This window comes from Echinops telfairi, unplaced genomic scaffold (assembly GCF_000313985.2).
Source record: "Echinops telfairi isolate 266 unplaced genomic scaffold, ASM31398v2 ScPeMD7_7420;HRSCAF=8458, whole genome shotgun sequence".
Lineage (NCBI taxonomy): Eukaryota > Metazoa > Chordata > Mammalia > Afrosoricida > Tenrecidae > Echinops > Echinops telfairi.
Window position 1 is genome coordinate 4220399 of NW_022111320.1, and position 18293 is coordinate 4238691.

The 18293-nt window shown below is 37.0% G+C and overlaps 1 protein-coding gene across 3 annotated transcripts in view; it reads left to right on the forward strand.

Annotated features, from left to right (window-relative positions):
- MLF1 (myeloid leukemia factor 1) overlaps positions 1-18293 on the forward strand; it is a 39842-nt gene that overhangs the window by 369 nt on the left and 21180 nt on the right. For all 3 annotated transcript variants that reach the window (XM_004704120.4, XM_004704121.4, XM_045297715.1), the window contains exon 2: positions 12562-12706. In XM_004704120.4, coding sequence (XP_004704177.2) covers positions 12562-12706 — 145 coding nt within the window. The remainder of the gene's footprint in view (positions 1-12561; positions 12707-18293) is intronic.

The following is an 18293-nucleotide window of genomic DNA, read 5'->3' on the forward strand; positions in this document are numbered from 1 at the left end:
GGGGAGAAGGGCGGGTGGAGGCTCTGGGAGGGAGCGGGCGCGGGTCGGCGCCCCTCGCGGGGCCACACTCGACGGTGCCCCGCCGCACGCCGGCTTGGCCTCCCGCGTTCGGAGCCTGGCCTTCGCGGCCGCGGTCCCCGCCGCGGCGCTGGGACGCCCGGTGAGAATTAGGCTCCCGGGACCGTCCAGTGCCAGCGGAGGGGTTTGGGTTGGGGATCGCGGGGGCGGGGGCGCGGGTTCTACGTGGGAAGCCTGTGTGGTCGCGAGCCCGACGGAGTCGGAGCGTTGGGCGGCCCGACCCGGCGGAGCCCGCGGAAGTTGCCAGGTGCTCGGGTCGTTTTCCTTGCCGGGCGGCACCCTCGCCCCTTTGGGAAGCGACTCCGCGTTTGGCCGACGCACCGATTGGCCGTGAAGGGAAAAGCCCGGCGCGCGGGAGCCCGCCGGGAGCAGCTGCCATCAGCCTGCGAAGAGGCCCCGTGGGTGATGGGGTTGGAAAGGCGTCCAGAAATGCGCTGTTTCCCTCTGATGATGATGAGGAGGAGGAGGAGGAGGTTTTTGGTCCCACTTCATAAGCATCATTGCTTGATCTCGTTGGACCCTGAAGTCGAAAAGCCTTGTGATACTGTTTTGGGTCAAATTGCTTTGCCCCTTGCCTTGGTGTGCCAATTTATTTTCATCCTTAAAGATCTCTATGCGATGTCGTGCCATTAAAAAAACAAAACCCTAAACTTAAAATATTGTTATCCACTGACTTTACAAATTTTGTTCTCAGAAGAAGACATTACGTTGGTTTAAATGTGCTAGTGCTTTTTTAAAATCAAATGACATAAAGGTAACAATCAAAAAGTATTAGTACAAAATCAAATAATTAACTTTATTTTACAGGTTATTCCGTATAATTAAGAGTTATACGGACCCAAACTATGAATTGGGATAGACTCACTAGCAGTGGGTTTGCCTTTTGTTGTTGTTGTTTTTTTGTATGCCCTCTTAATTTGTTAAGGTACAGTTGAGACATTTCTGGTCAGTGGCATTTTAACAAGTTAAAAATGTTTAACATTTTGTATTAGGACTTGCTCTTTTAAAAATCTCTTAGCGAAAACAAAAAATAAAAATATTTAAAATCTCTTAGAGTGAGAACAAAGTTTGTCCGTTGATGAGTTGAATTACTGACAGGGCTTTTATTTAAATAAGACAATACAATGGGTAATGATTAAGATTATGGGAGCCTTTCTTTTAGTTATATACTGGGCTATATAAAAAGTTATATACTGGGTTATCTAAACGGTGAATGTGTAATAAGTACCTTCTATAAAACGTCAAGCAGAAGTGTAATTTAAACTCTTGGGTGACTCTTTCTGAGCAAAGGTAATGAACTCAAGAGTCTGGGTCAGAAATAGTAACAGGCCACAAATAGCCATATATCAAGAACCCTTCGAGAACCTTCAGTTACATGTTACATATCAGTTGGTTTTCCAGTTACCCACTATTGTCCACTTGTTCAAATGCAGGCATCCATGCTGTAACATTTTAAGATAAAATTATTGTAATTAACATCATAAACTGACTTAGGCCTGTAATGTTTAGCTTCACAATTATATATAAACACAAATTTGAGGGTAAGGAAGGAGAGACAGTATCACTTTATATTTATTCAGGTAATCTGATTAGACCAATCCTTTTTTGTTCAACCCCAACCAAAATGAGTACCCATTACTAAACATAAATCAGACAAAAAGACCTAATAAAGGCTAACAAACAAAACTCATATTGAAGTATCTCCTGATTTCTTTTTTATTCCCCTGCCCCTCTTCCCCCAATTCCTTTTTTTAATCCTTTATATTTTTGTTTTTTCAATTTTAAAAACAGTATTTAGCTTATTCATTTACTTAATGTATTTTTTATTTTAATTTTTTATTAAAAGATCATTTTATTGGGGGCTTTTACAGCTCTTATAACAATCCGTACATCGGTTGTATCAAGCATATTTGTACATACTTTGCCATCATTGAGGATCTCCGACTGTGATCCCTTTCACAGCATTTGGTAGCGATAGCTGGGTGCCATCTATTTCATTAGCTCTCAAGATCCATGGACCCACATGTGTTTTTCTATGGTTTATTTGAATAATTGTTTTCATATGTCTCTTGATTTTTATCATTAGTGGCTCATGTTGGGCTGTTAACCACCAGCCAGCTCTGAGGAAAGAAAGACAAGGCTTTCTACTCCTGTAAAGAGTTTGTCTCAGAAACCAAAAGGCGCAGTTCTACCTTGTCTTATCGGGTCACAATGAATCATCCATAGCAGAATTTTTTTCTTTCCTCCAGAGAGGAAGAGTGCACTGATGCCACCCAGGAGTTTTTAAGGCTTACAGTTTAAAGTTCAGAACATTTTGAGTGTTTAGTTTCTGATAATAGTATATGTTAAATGTTTTATCTGAAAAGTAAATAACTTTAAAGTGATATATTAAAGTTGGTATTTTTTTAAAGGTTGATATTTTAAAGTTGGGATTGAGAAAAATGTTTGGTCTCTTGCCTCAGGAATGAAATTATTTCATGAAAATTTAAGTATACCTTTGAGTTTCCTAAGTAAATAATACTTGTAACTTGGTTAAAAACACATAGGCCAGCACTTTCGAGCATGAAGTTTTCCTCTCAAATACAGTTTCTTCCCATTTTTCTTTGATTAAGAAGAAATAGGAATATGCATATGTTTAAGTAGGTAAATACATAGACAAGACAACTGACTTGAGGTTAAAATGGTTTTGGCACCTACCTCACATCCTAGGGAACACTTATTTAGTATAAGATTTAGATACATCTTCTACAGTCAACATTTCTGCTTGGTACAGAAACATGAACCTTGAATCTTCTGAACTACAGAAATGGTATTTGATCAAGTCTTCAAGGAATAGAAATGTTGCCCCTTACCTCATGGATCGGAGTGAGGGCTTAGAGCAGATGGGCAAGTCTATCAGGCTCTTCTCACTGAAGACATTGCTAGCTTCCTAAGGCCCTCCCACCCATGTGAGCACCAGATGGGTGACCACCAGTGATTGATCAAAGTAGCCCCGCATAGCTTTACTAGATAGTAAAAGAATAGATAGATTACTAGATAGATTAAAGAATATTACTTTGACTTAGTCACAGAGTTGAAAGTTAGTTTATCCCATGTGCAAGACAGACCTTAATGGATTTTATGTTAATTGTCAGCTTTATTGACATATAATTCACACACTCTGCAATCCAGGGGTTTAAATATCTATTTTAAAAAGTTGTACAGTTGACCTAATGCCAGCATTTTAACTATGCATTTAGACTGGTGGAGAATAGAATTGGCTTTGTGGGGGTCGGGATGGGATGGTAGTAGTTAAGTCAACTTGAAGCTTATAGTGACTCCACATGACAGAGTAGAATTCCTCGTAGGGTACACTAGGTTGTAGTCTTTGGTGAGAGGAGATTGCTCTTTTATTCACAGAGCCGCTGGATAGGTTCAACACTACCAACCTTTCAATTAACTACAGTCGTTTCACCATTGCACCGCTAGAACTTCTATCATTGCCTTACAGAAATGTAATTCAGTCAGTACTTTAGTATTTTGGTAATCTAAATGCATTTGAATTATGAGGATGACAAAGAATAATGACTATGCTGTGGAGTGCCAGAAAAACCAAACTCACTGCCATCCAGTCAATTCCATCTCCTAGTGACTCTAGGACAGAATAGAACTACTCCTGTAGGCTTCTGGGACTAAAACTCTTTACAGGAATAAAAAGCCTCATCTTTTTCCCATGGAGTGGCTGGTGGTTTTGAACTTTTGACTTTGCTCACTAGACTACCAGGGCTCCTTAGATGGGCAGAAGAAGGAACAGATTTGCCTTGGAAGAACTATAAGCAGTATTCCATAGTAGCAAGGAATTAGTTTGTGGTTTTTATTCTAGTTGTAATGCAATCAGAAAAACAAATTGCACTAAATTTTATTTTTCTATAAGCATTGGACAAGGTCAGTGGTTCAAACCCACTAGTTGCTCTATGGTAAAAAAGATGAGACTGCTCCTGTAAAGATTTACCATCTCAGAAATCATATATGGTCGTTATCAGTCAAAATAAACTCAATGGCATAGATGGGTTATAAGAAATTAATAGCTACTTAGCTGTTTAACATTCACGTAATCACAAGGTTTCACGCATCCAATTCATTGAAGCTCTGGAATATACTTTATGATTGAGAACTCACTTCAGGCCCAGCCGGACTCGGGGCCTACTTTGGGTGTAGTGCTTTTTACAATAGGCAGCCTTTGTTCATGTCACCCCAAAAATTTAAAAAACGGTTTTTAGCATTTGCTGAACATACTTGTCTCCACTTCTATAGATGATTAAAAAACTGAAATATTTTAGTAGATCATATTTGGTTTGTAATTTTTAGCCTTGTTACAATGCAATCAGAAAAATAAAGCTCACTAAATGTTGTTTCTATGGGGAAATAGCCATTTTTGTTTATAGGAAAAAAATGTAGTGTTCCCTGGTGTATTTTTCTTCATGGCAGTTCAAGCTCATCCACATACCTGAGGAAAACTTGACGGGTTTCCTAGATATCTTAAGAACCTGCATTTTAATTTCCATGCTGGTAGCTATACTGTAAGAGTTCTTAGCAAACTTTTGAATCAGTCATTTTTAAACATCAACTGGTATAAAATTCTTAATCATCATGGATTAAAAATTTAATTTAATAATTTTAAACATACTCTAAAAAGTAGGGCAATATGACTAACACCCAGAATTTCAAGTGTGCACATTATATATCCCTATTATTGCTGTTGCCTCTGATGTATCTTAAAGCAAATTTTAGGCTTCTTATCATAAAATCAATCCTTGTGTATTTTCAAATACCTCTCTGAAAAAATATTAGTTTCTTAAGTAACCTCAATGCCATTTTCAACTAATAAAATTAACAACAACTCTAATTGAATCATCTGGCATTGAATATCACTTGGATATGGAATACTCTGGAATGATGGAGTTTTTGAGGTTTAGCTACAGAGAAATTGTTCATTAGACACCTAATCTGAGTCTTGGAACAATTTGAAATTTTTCAAGAAGCAATACCAATTTCTAATTCCTCAATTTGATAGTAACTTTTAACTTCAGTTCTTGATTTGATAAAGCATAAAATGATTCCCATTCTTCATAAGCTGCCCAGTATTTGCTACTGATGGATTTAATTTTTAAATTGTCACTACTTGCTTCTATTACTGTGTTAATTGCCTCTAATTCTGTTAGAATAGTGATTCTGACACTAAACGTGCAACATCTAGGAGGAGTTGTTGCTGGATGCTGGACGGAAACACCACACAGTCCGGCACCATCCTCACAAGTGTACGTATATTCGAGCCCATTACTGGCAGCCACTGTGTTCATCCTTCTTGTCGAGGACCTTTCTCTTTTTTTGCTGCCTTCCCACTTTACCAAGTATGATGTCCTTCTCCAGGGATTGGTCTCTCCGGACAACATGTCCAAAGTAAGTGAGCTATGAAGTCTATCACTGCCTCTGAGGAGTTTTTAGTTGTACTTCCAAGACAGATCTCTTTGTTCTTTTGGCAGTCCACAGTACTTTCATTACTTTTTCTGAACGCCATAATTCAAATGCATCGTTTTTCCTCAGTCTTCCTTCTTCAGTATTCAACTTTCACATCATATGAGACTATGGGAAATACCAGGACTTAGGTCAGACACACCTTATTCCTCAAAGTAACATGCTTGCTTTTCAACACTTCGAAGAGGTCTTGTGCAGCAGATTTCCCAGTGCACTGCGTCTTTTTAATCTTTTGATTCCTGCTTCCGTGAGTATTGATTGTGGGTCCAAGCAGGACAAAATCCTTGATAACTTACAGCTTTTCCCCATCTATTATATGTTACTTATTGGTTCAGTTGTGAGGATCTTTGTTGTCTTTATATTGAATTGTAATCCAGAGAGAAGACAGAAATCCTTGATCCTCATCAGCAAGTGTTTTAAGTCCTCTTCACTTTAGCAAGCAAAATTGTGTCATGTGCATATCGCATTTGTAAGTGAGCCTTCCTCCAATCCTGATGTCACATTCTTCTTCATATAATCCAGCTTCCCTGATTATTTGCCCAGCATACAGAGTGAGTAATATGGTGAGAGGATATAACCCTGGTGCACATCTTTTTTAACTATAAAAGTATTTTAAATATAGAAATAGTGACCTAAAATTTCTGTGCCCCTTATTTCTGTCAACAAACGAAACAAAACTCATAAAATAATTAATGGAAGGTATGAACCATATTTATGATTTTTGTTTTTTATATACAATATACCAACTTGTACCTTAATTAGAAGCAATAGGATTCTATTATATTTGAATAAGCTTAATGCATTTTTCATAAATGAATTTAGTAACAGCAACAAGTGTCCCAATTCAACTAAAGAGAACATTTTTCGTTTGTTTGTTTTTCTTTTTTACAATCGTTTTATTGGAAAAAAATCACTTTATTGGGGGCTCGTACACCTCTAAAGAGAACATTTTTATTCTGAGATTCATTTACTACTTTGGTTCAGAATATTGACAAATGTTTAATTCTGGACTTATGTTGAAGTTTCTGCATTTATTGTAACAAGGTTGTTCATAACCTGTATACACAAGGGATTTACACGTCTTTTATAACTCCGAGAGGTTTGCCAGTAAGCAGAAAGCTGGAAAAATAGAAGAGCATTCCTGAATAGGGTTGTAGAGGACAAGAGAATATGATAGAAGAGCAAATGGGGAAGAGTAATGTCTCATGATATACTTTTAAAAATATATAAATTATTAGTCAAGAAGTGAAACGTTTTTCTGTAAAGTGGTTATCAATCTTTCAAACCAGCAGTGGCCCTAATGCAGTTGGAATTTGTCATGTGTGTCAAGGAGGCAGAAGATCTATTATTTATTTTATTCTCAGTAATATTTCTTTTTCTACTTAACAACTTCCTACAAACCAATTGATATAGCACAAAAATAAACATAGGTAGAAATTACCTCTTAGATTTATTAGCATATAATAAGTTGAGGTTAGAATTAGAGACATATTACTTACTAGACACCAAATTTGAGTCTTAAAACAATTTGAAACTGTTCTTCAAGTAAAAAATAAAGAAATACACATATCAACTTTTAATACTTGGTAATATCATCCAGTGTACTTGGAAAATGGCACTGCTTTCTAAATAGAAGGCTAGATTATGATTCCTGGAAGCATCAGAAATATAATTCTACACTTGTGACAAAATTCCTCTGTCAGATGTTATGTTTCTGATCTGTAAAGGAGTAATTTAATTTAGTAAACCACATTTCCCCCCAAAATGGAATTCTTCAGATTGAATACATCCTGCCTAAATATAGAGACCATTTCATCATATAGATTTGATGCACCTAACACCAATGCTCCCAAGGCCAGAAGAATGGTAGGAAGACATCAAGGGCTCCTACACTGAGAAAGACCATTGAAAAGAAGGGATAGGGGGATGTCATAAGAGACTGTAAAATTTGCTCTTAAGTGTAGAATAGCTTAAGCAAACAGAAGAAATGAGGAAGTAAAAGAGCTGAACACAGATTTCAAAGGGTAGCTGTAGAAGACAAGGTACAATATTAGGTACAAGACCTAGGAGGGAAAGGCACAGCCTGCCTTTCTGTAGTTAAAGAAAATTCAACTGAAGAGAAAATTCTAGTCTCAGAATTTCTGAAGGATTCTTTGGACAAAAGATTGAATGAAGCAGAAGCATCCAAAGAAAATGTAAAAGATACAGAGTTACCATATCAAAAAGAATTGGTTGTCATTCAACTATTTCAGGAAGGTAGCAGGTGAATAAGAACCATTAATGTGGAAGAAAGAAGTTTATGCTATACTGAAGGCCTTGGTGGAAAAACAAGGCTCCACTAATTGACAGAATACCAGTTGAGATACTTCAGAAAATGGATGAAACTGGAAGTGCTTATTCTTCTATATCAAGAAATTTGAAAGAGATCCATATTCATCCCTATCCCGAAGAAAGGTAATCAAATCGAATGTGAAAATTGTTAAACAATATTATTACTCTCAAATGCTAGCAAAATTTTGTGGAGATAATTTTTTAATGGTAGTAGCTGTACATTGACAAGAAACTGTCAGAGTTCAAGTCTGATTCAGCAGAGAGTGTAGAATGAGAGATACAGTTGCGTATATCACATGGATCTTAGATGAAAGCTGAGAATACCAGAAAGATGCTTACCTGTGTCTATCAGCTACTTGGATGCATTCAACTGTGTGCATCATAACAAATAATGGATAGCATTGTGAAGAATATGAATTCCAAAATGCATAATTGTATTCATCTGGAATATATTCATCCATTGAGAGGCAGGCATTGGAACGGAGAAAGGATAATACTACATGTCTTCAAATTGGAAGATGTGTGTGTGTCAGGCATGCATCCTTTCACTTAGCTAGTCTGAAAAAAAAAAACAGTCCATGAGACTGGATGAGGAGCAAGACCTCAGGTTTGGAGGAAAGACTTGTTAGCAGTGTACAGTATGCAGATGACACATTTGACTGCAAAGAAGATAAAATTCTCACGATGATAGCAATAAACAACATAATAAGTGAAGAAAAATTGAACATGTCAATGATTTCATTCTACTTTGATCAGCAAGCACTGTCCTTGGAAATAGCAGTCAAGAATCAAATGACATCTGTGAAGAAAAAAAGACATCTGTAAAGTTTAAAAAAGCAAATATGTCACATTAATGGCTAATATACACTTGCCCCAAGCTGTGGTGTTGTTTTTTTAATTCATCTAACATGCATGCAAAGCTTGGCAATGGAAAAGAAAGACAGTAGAAGAATTTATGCATTCAAAATTCTGGTGTTAGTGAAAAGAACAAATAAGTCTTCAAAGGAATACAGCTGAATGCACTTTACAAGTAAGGATGGTGAGACTTCAGCTTGCTTTCTTTGGATAGGTTATCAGGAAAAACCAATTGTTAGGAAATTACATCATTTTGATGAATTGGAGGGTTTCTGAGAAAGATGGATTGACACAATAGCTGCGGCAGTAGACTCAAACACAGCAATGATCATGGGGATGGCACAGGAGCAGGTAATGTTGTCAGCTGTTATCAAAAGGCTCTCCTTGAGTTGGATCTAACTCATGGCAATGAGCAGCAATCATCTACAAAGGGACCAGAGAGGAATTTGTGGGGAGTTATTCATATGTTCTGTGTCTAAGCTAGTTAATTTTATTGATGTAAAATATACCTCAACAAAGCTAAACTAAAACAAAAACCCCTACAGGTACAAATGCAAATCCAACTAAGCTGTTTGCTGTTCTTGTTGAATAGTGTAATTGGATTTAAGGAATTATATAGTTTTCTTTACTTTGGAAGTAACATACTAATACATTTTGAGCTCCCTTGGGATAGATTTATGTGTATAAGTAGTGTTGAATTTAAAAGAAAAAAATTTTTTTCTGCCTGGGATTACTGAAATAAGACACTAGTTGATGATTGTTCATGATTCCATCAGACATTTTGGAATTGGTCTGGAAAGGAGAGGGGGTGACCTAAGGAGAACAGAACTGAATGGAGAAGACTGAAAAAAAGGAGGAAGGACATAGTGTACATTAAGCTCTAGGAAGATCAACAAGGAATTGGCCAGTGGGTCACTGGCCTTCTAACTTGAACAAAGTTGGGCAACCACTATAGTATGCAATAAAAATGTCAGTCTCCTGAGTGAGGCTTGAAGTGAAAGGAATAACATCAGATAAGAGTGTTAATATATCACAAGAATACTTTCTTCTAGTAAATTGGCATTCTTTGATGCTCACCTTCCCGACAAAACCGCTGAAGACAAAGCGGGTGAATAAGCAAATGTGGTGAAGAAAGCTGATGGTGCCCGGCTATCAAAAGACACAGCATCTGGGGTCTTAAAAGCTTGAAGGTAAACAAGCGGCCATCTAGCTCAGAAGCAACAAAGCTCACATGGAACAACATATCAATCTGTGTGATCACGAGGTGTCAAACGGATCACTGAAGACAAATCGCTGCATAAGCAAATGTGGCGAAGAAAGCTGATGGTGCCCGGCTATCAAAAAGTATAGCGTGTGGGGTCTTAAAGGCATGAAGGTAATCATGCGGCCATCAAGCTCAGAAGTAACAAAGCCCACATGGAAGAAGCACACCAGCCTATGCAACCACGAGGTGTCGAAGGGATCAGGTGTAAGGCATCATCAGAACAAAAAATCTTACCATAGTGAATGATGGGGGGAGTGTGGAGTGGAGATCCAAAGCCCATTAGTAGGCCACTGGAGATCTCCTTGCAGAGGGGTCTCGGGGAGGAGACGAACCAGTCAGGGTGCGATGTAGCAATGATGAGAAATACAACTTTCCTCTAGTTCCTAAATGCTTCCTCCCCGCTCCCACTACCATGACTCGAATTCGACCTTGCAAGTCAGATGAGTTTGAAAAATGTTTCCATGAATGGAATCACAGGTTTGACAAATGTATGAAGTGTAATGGAGTGTACTTTGAAGGTGATAAAGTTGTTTTGTAAAAAAAAACACATAAATACATAACATTGGAAAAAACACCTGTCTTTGGGAGGAGGGGGGTTACCCCCTCATAATAAAAATCGACATTTTTCTCACATACTATATGTACCAGATGTGTTTTGTGTTTAGATTACATTATTTAATCTCAGCAGTAGGAATCTATAACAGCATCTTCATTTTACAGGTGTGGAAACTGAGGTTTAGAAAGGAAGGTTTGCATTCTAGTTAAGTCCTATACCGCCACTGTCGAAAGGGTAATGTTCCTCAGCGGTTGATTGGGGGTTACTTGAATCAGCATCACCAGGAATGCTTTGTATAAAACCTCACCTAGGATGAATAAATCCTATCTCCTGAGTGTGTGGGGGGGTGGGGGGAGGGGTTCTGGCATAGGAATTGGCATTTCTAACCAGTTCAAAAGCTGGTTGATAATTTCAAGATTTTGAGATATTTTTACTATTTGATGATTCCTAGTATTTAGAGCTTTTAGAAACAAAAGTGGCTTTTTACAGGGCAGTCTGAAACCATACTTTGGTGCAAGAAAAGGTCTGAAGATTTTTTTAGTGATTTAAAAGCTGCATATGCAGCAAGTGAATGTGATTGTGATGAAAAATTTTTTGTGCATGGGGAACCCTGGTTAGCAGTAGCCTGCTAACCATAAAGGTTGCAGGAGAAAGATGAAGCTGGCTGCTCCCATAAAGATTTGCAATCGTGGAAACTTTAAGGAACAGTTCTACTCTGCCCTATAAGGTTGCTATGCATTGGATTATCAGCTCTGTGGCAGTAGGTAGGTCGGTTTTAGGGATTGTGTAAAAATGATGTGGTGGGGTCAGAGATAAACTAGCTTATCAGCATCAGCTGCCTATGGCTCTGATTCCTGTGAGGAGATCAGACTGCCTCTACCCTCCACCTTTTTACCAGTCTGACACAATTTGCCCCATGGCATACGCAACTTCTCTCCTGGGTTTGATAATCCATTGTAATAGCCACATAGAATTCATAGACCGCTCATGGTTATAAGTTTTATTTTAAGGAAATAACAGTTACAATTCTAGTTCAGACATGCTCAGGATATAGTTCTTCCATCAGGACAGCCTTTCTTCAGCCATACTTGCACTCTGGCACTTTGTCTCTCAGCTCCAAGGCCTCTTGTATTTGACCTGTGTGGGCAAGTGCTATAAACTTCTCTTAGCTCTTTTGATGCAGAGCTCAGAGGCACCCCACTCAACCAGGAAGGAACCTTCCTGCCTGAATGCACTGGACTTCCCTACTTCGTGGGCCCAGCAACCCAGCATTTGCATAAGCCTACCCCAATAGGGTGCTATGCACCTTATTTTTATTGTTAGCAATCTATTCAATCCCTTTGGTGAGGCACAAACAATTTATTTGCATAGCACTACAATATTTGGTGGAAGTTACTATCACGTAATTTACTGCACTACAGCTTGATTGAGTTGTTTTAAAGAGGCCAACGGGCGGCAAGCATGAATTTCTATAATCTGGAAACCCACTGTACTAGTTTTACAGAGTTTATAACATATCTGTAGTTTTCAGTACTCATTTTTAATAACAATTGAAAAACTAACCAGCAGTTTGTCTTCACTAGAATGGATATTGTGTACTGCCAAAGCTCCTCTACCCAGAAGCAATATTTTTAAGATTCTTCATGGGTTTTTTAAAATATCCTTTAGTCCTGGTGTGTCACCTGAGACGTATTATTTTGCATTTAACATTTTTCTAAAGTAAGGGATAAGTAATGGTATTTTTTTTTTTTATTATACGTAAGTGAATTATAGTGGAAAACAACATTTCTTAAGTCATTTTTATATTTATGGGTAGTGGGTATTTATAAAATCATCCTATTCTCCTAAACTGTCTTCTTACAACAATCTTACTAACCCAAAATAAATTTTGTAGTATTTAACTACCATCTCATTATTTAAATTTTAACACATAATCTTATGCGATCATATGTATCTTCAACAGTGATTCTTTTATGGCACACCGAGAAAGTATGCGACAAATGATGAGAAGTTTTTCTGAACCTTTTGGAAGAGACTTGTACAGCATCTCAGATGGCACAAGAGCTCACCATCCTAGAGGACATGATGATGGTGAAAATTCCTTGACTGTAAGTTCCTTACTTGAAAAATAGAAGATTCTGGGTAGAGGAGGGAGGGAATAAAGAACTGATATCAAGGGGCTCAAGTAGAAAGAAAATGTTTTGAAAATGATGGTGGCAGTATCTATACAAGTTTGCCTGATGAAACTGATTTATGGATTGCTATAATATTTGTAAGAACCCCCAATAAAATGATCAATTTAAAACAAAAGATTCTGTGGGGATATGAAGAAAAGTATGACTAGAACTTGTCTATCATGATAGGATATGACTAATATTTGTGGTATAGAAATTACAGGTGGACTTACCTGTTGGATAGTTGCATCTATTAACAAGAAATTGTTACCTGTTTGAGTGCTACAAAAACTATTAGGACTATATTAAGGTTATATATTTTAAGCCAAGCAAACCATCATGTTTTCTTTAAAAATGTATGTCTATTTCTCACCTTACTTCTTCCATGTCTTAAAGCAGGGAAGGAAATATTCTCTTTATCCCATATATCCCCCCTTCAAGACCCCTACTTTATACTTTAACTATAGCAAAAAGCTATAATATAATGCTTTATCATTTTTGAACTAAGTAACTCTGGTCTTGTGTGTAACTACCTTGAACCCACAAAACTTAGGTTAAGTTTTGTGTGTCAAAAGCCTTGTATATTTATATAAATCTTGTACAGCTACAGTATATTTTTATAAATCTTGTACAAAACAAAGCTGGGAGATTACAAACATACATTTTTTCAACCCACCCTCAAATTATATATATATACCAACAATTTTCATACTGCCCTATTTTATTTCTGTTACTTGGTAAGCCTCTGAAACACTAGTTTGAGTATAACAGATCTGCAGGGATAGCTATAAAGAAGAATCTCTGCAATTGAAATGTAGATATCTGGAACTTTATAAACATTGAATTGATCAACTGGAAAGCTCTAGACTTATTCTTTTTATTATATATGGAATAGTGCTGCATAGGGTACATTTTCATATATTTTGTTTGCTGTGTAGCTTACATAGAGAAAAGCATTTCAAATACTACTAAAAGGCTTGATAGATAAAATTTTACTTGCCATTTAAATGAAGTAATGTTCATGTTCTTTTATGTATAATTTGTATACATATACTTTGATATATAACCCCCAAATAGTATATTTACATTCCAATCGTTTTTCTTTTAATTAGTGAATAATATTATTATTGGGAGCCCTAGAGGTATTTGTTAGCCACAAGGTCAGCCATTTGAACCCACCGGCAGCTCTGTGGAAGAAAGATGAGGCTTTCTACTCCCTTAAAGAGATACAGTCTTGGAAACCCAAAGGGCCAGTTGTACCCTGACCTACAGGGTCCTTATGAGTCAGAATCTATTCAGTGGCAGTGAGTTTGGATTTTAAGAGTATCATTATATATATTTCTATATTTTACTGATAAGTTTCCCTCAAAGTTTAAAATTAATATCAAAGGAAAAATTATCAATAGGAACAGAAAAACATTTGACATTTTAAAATTCTTTTATGTGAACATTAAAATTTTTTGTGTATTTGTTGTAACTATATCAAGGAAGGAGTAAATCTATATCTAGTCCTTTCTATGTCTGCACCTAACGTGGCTGCTTAACTCCTTGAAGGAAGAAGAAAGACATGGTAGTTTTATTTCTTTTGTTGTAAGGATGGAAAGGAGACCTGTTGATGTCAATTGAAAAGTTCTTATTGGACATGGCTGACACATAAGCTATAATTCTGCTAACCATCCACTGAAAATAGAAATAATTGTTTCTTTACTGAGCTCTTGTGCTTAAAACACCTGAATATTTAAAAAGAGCTGAGGTAAAAAAATATATAACCATATATGTGAATTTTTACTACAAGGGGCTTCAAAAAGTTTATGGAAAAATGGAGTTAAAAGATAATGGATTTTTCCCTGAAATTTTTGAAGCACCTTCATAACCCAGCCCCTGGGTTAAGAATGTGATCCATTCCTAAGTGTGTCTTTCTTAAGTGTAATTAAGTCAGAACAGGTGCATGCAGTTCTTATATAGCCTTACTTTTGTGCAAGAAAAGGCTCAGTCCTTTTCTGTGGTGTAAAAGCTGTGCAAACAGCAAGTGAAGATGATTGTGATGAAGAATTTGTTGCAAGTATGGATGGGTTCAATCCCATCTAAGTGATTGCAAATTTATATAACATTAAAGAACAAGTACAAGTTGTAAGTCAAGGTATTTGAAATCTAAGGATTGCCTACGTATTATATTGGCCTTGCCAGAGTGGCTTTAAAGCAAATGTTTCACAGGTGGGAGACTGGCATTTGAATTTAAAACAAACAAACAAGATTTTGGCTACCTTACCCAATTTCTTTTTTTTTTTTTTAACCTTACCCAATTTCATGGGCATAATAAATACCCTTTGTCAAAGATTATGACTCACTAGTGCAGGTCAAAGTCTTTAGAAGGAGCTCTAGTGGCACAGTGGGTTAAGACCTTGGCTGCTAGGTTAGCAGTGTGAACCCATCAGCTGTTCCACCGGAGACATTTAGGCAGTCTGCTTTCTGTAAAGAGTATAACCTTGGAAACTATGATCTGGAATCAGCTTGATGGCAGTGGTTTTTAACATCTGTAAGGAAGGAGCACCCAATTATTAACTGCTAACCAAAAGGTTGAAAGTTCACTTCTACTCAGGTACATTGCAAGAAAGAACTGGCTATCTACCATTAAAATATAAGCCTTTGGAGACCTTATGAAGTTGAGTTCTATTCCATTGTTCCTCAAAGAGCTGTAGTGGCTCCTCTGGATGCTCGACTGATCTTAGGGGCATTGCAAAAGCAGATAACCTACACTTTGTCCTGGATTGTAGTTAATAGTGCAAAATTTATTAATTGCCAGGAGACACTGAGTAATTGTTTTGTTGTTGTTTTTCCTGAAAAGGAGATAGTAAGTCAATAAATTGGGCGACTATTGTGACCACAATGGGTCACCATGAGTCAGAATCAACTTGGTGGTAATGGACCTTTTTTTAATTCTCTAGATTTGGGCTACCTGATGGAACTTTCAAGATGATGAATATGCTTTAAATTTGCTTTGTTAAATATGAAAACTACTAACCACAGGTTGCTGCTGAACACTTGAATGTGACTAGTGCTACTAAAGAATTTTTTTAAATTAATTATAGTCATATGTAGCTAGTGGACCACTTTAATGAACAGGAGAACTACAGACATTCAAATAGACTCCAAAGAATTTACTTTAAAAAAAATCATTGCTAAGGAAAAAACACTAATTTTAAGAGCTCAAGAAAGACCAGTTGCTAGAAAAGAACAGGACTGACAAAATAGAGGGCTGAGGAAGATGAGGAAAACCCTCAGTGAGCTGTATGGACACACGAGCTATAACAACAGGCTGAAAACAGGCTAAGCATTCTGAATCCAATGAAGTCCCGGGCAGTGTTTTCTTTTATTATATGTAAGGTTGCCTTTTGTCAGCAGCAACAATCATGTATGTGAACTTCTCATCCTTTTTCTTATTTATAATCATGTCTTTAAACATTTTTATAAGAAAATGTGCAATATTGATCTACCTATTGAATGTAAGCAAGTGTATTACTACTGCATCAGATTTGGACCAAACCTTTTTAATAATCATGGACTACATAAATGTATATATTCTTAAAATAATAAATACTGTTTGGTAGTATGTACTTGTCTCTGGCTTCTATAATCAACCCGTATACATTTCTCTTTATTATAATGTAACAACTGTCTTTGTAAAGCCAATACTAGTGCATATTTTTCTTGTTATAACTGAAAATCCTTTGCTGGATATTGTTCTAGGACAGTTGGAGGGCAACATTCATTCTCTCAGCCAAAATTTATTGTACTTTTATAATGTATGGCGTCTCATTTATATCGGTGAGATGCGATGCTTCTTTTTGTCCCAAGGGTGTGATATATTTAGTAAGTATATGACTAACTATAAATAACATATTACAATTTTTTCATCAATAATTAAAAGAATATTGTATCTCAACTTGACTTTTCTATCAGTCAATGTTGGATAAAAATGTTGGGACACAAATGAGCAACAGACTACAGAAAATGATGAACTTAAAAATCACAGAGCCAATAAAACAGGCTTTTTGAGTATGCTAGCTCGGTCCTAGTCAGTGTAAACTTTTAATAAAAATTTATACTAAATTCTACCTTTTCAAAAATGCATTCATATTTCATTTCATGAATACGTTGAGAAAGCCATCATGGTACCAGAAATTATCTCTCCTAAGTTTACTTTAAAAACACTTCATAACAAGCAAGATACAAAAAATAATTATTAAAGCAAGAGCTTATAGGATATATGTAGGTAGTGTTAATTAAAATCATTTCTCTGTACTTTCGTTGCTGTTAGGTGCTGTCTGGGTGGTTCCAACTCATAGCCCCTGGATGTACAACAGAACTAAACCCTCCCAGTCTGCACCATCGTTGCAGTATTGTTATATTTGAGTCCATTGTTGCAGCCCTGTGTCAGTCCCTCTCATCGAGGATAGTCTTCCTCTTTGTCGCTGGCCCTCTATTTTACCAAGAGTGATGTCCTTCCCCAGGGTCTAAAGTCTCCTGATAACGAGTCCAAATTATGTGAGACAAACTCCATCCTTGCTTCTAAGGAGCATTCTGCCTATGCATGTTCTAGGATAGATTTTTTGTTCTTCTGGATCTGGCAACCCATATTTATATGTTGTCTTCTTCACCAACACCCTAAATAAAAGGCATCAGTTCTCCCATGGTTTTTCTTATTCATTGTCCAGCTTTCCTATGCAGTTGAGGCGATTGAAAATACTGTGGGTTTTGTCAGTCCGCAATGTGACATCTTTCCTCTTTAACACTTTAAAGAAATCTCTCTGGCCTCTAGAATCAAGTAGTATGCATTTTTATTATAAAGTGAGGTTGACAAAGATGCAGTGGAATAAGTTGATTGTTTGACTGCTGCTTCCATGAGCATTGATTGTGAATCCAAGTACAAGAAAATCCGTGACAACTTCAATCTTTTCTCCGTTTAACCTGATGTTGTCTATTGGTTCATTTGTGAGAAATTTTGTTTTCTTTACATTGAGTTGGAATCCAAGGGGTGTAGTCTTTAAATTGTATGCTTCAAGTTCTCTTCACTTTTAGCAAGCAAAGTTGTGTCATCTGTATAGCACAGGTTATTAATAAGCCTTTCTCTGATCCTAATGCCTGTTCTCTTCATATAGTCCAACTTCTCAGATTATTTGTTCAATATACATATTGGGTACTGTATATACTCGAGATAAGCTGATCTGAATATCAGCTGAGGCACCTAATTTTACCACAAAAACTGCATTAAAAATGTGCTGAAAACTCTGCTTATACACGAGCATATGCGGTAAGTATGGTGAATGGATACAACTCTGATGCACAGCTTTCCTGATTGTAAAAATGCAGTGGAACAGCAGGGGAGGGGAGTAGAAAGATCCCCAGGGAATGATGAGGGTGGACATTGGGGACAGGGCATGGTGCCCCAACAGGCTAGACTGGAAAACACAAGTTTTTCTTGCTTGGTATATTTTAATTTGTTCTTCGTCAGTGGATTGAT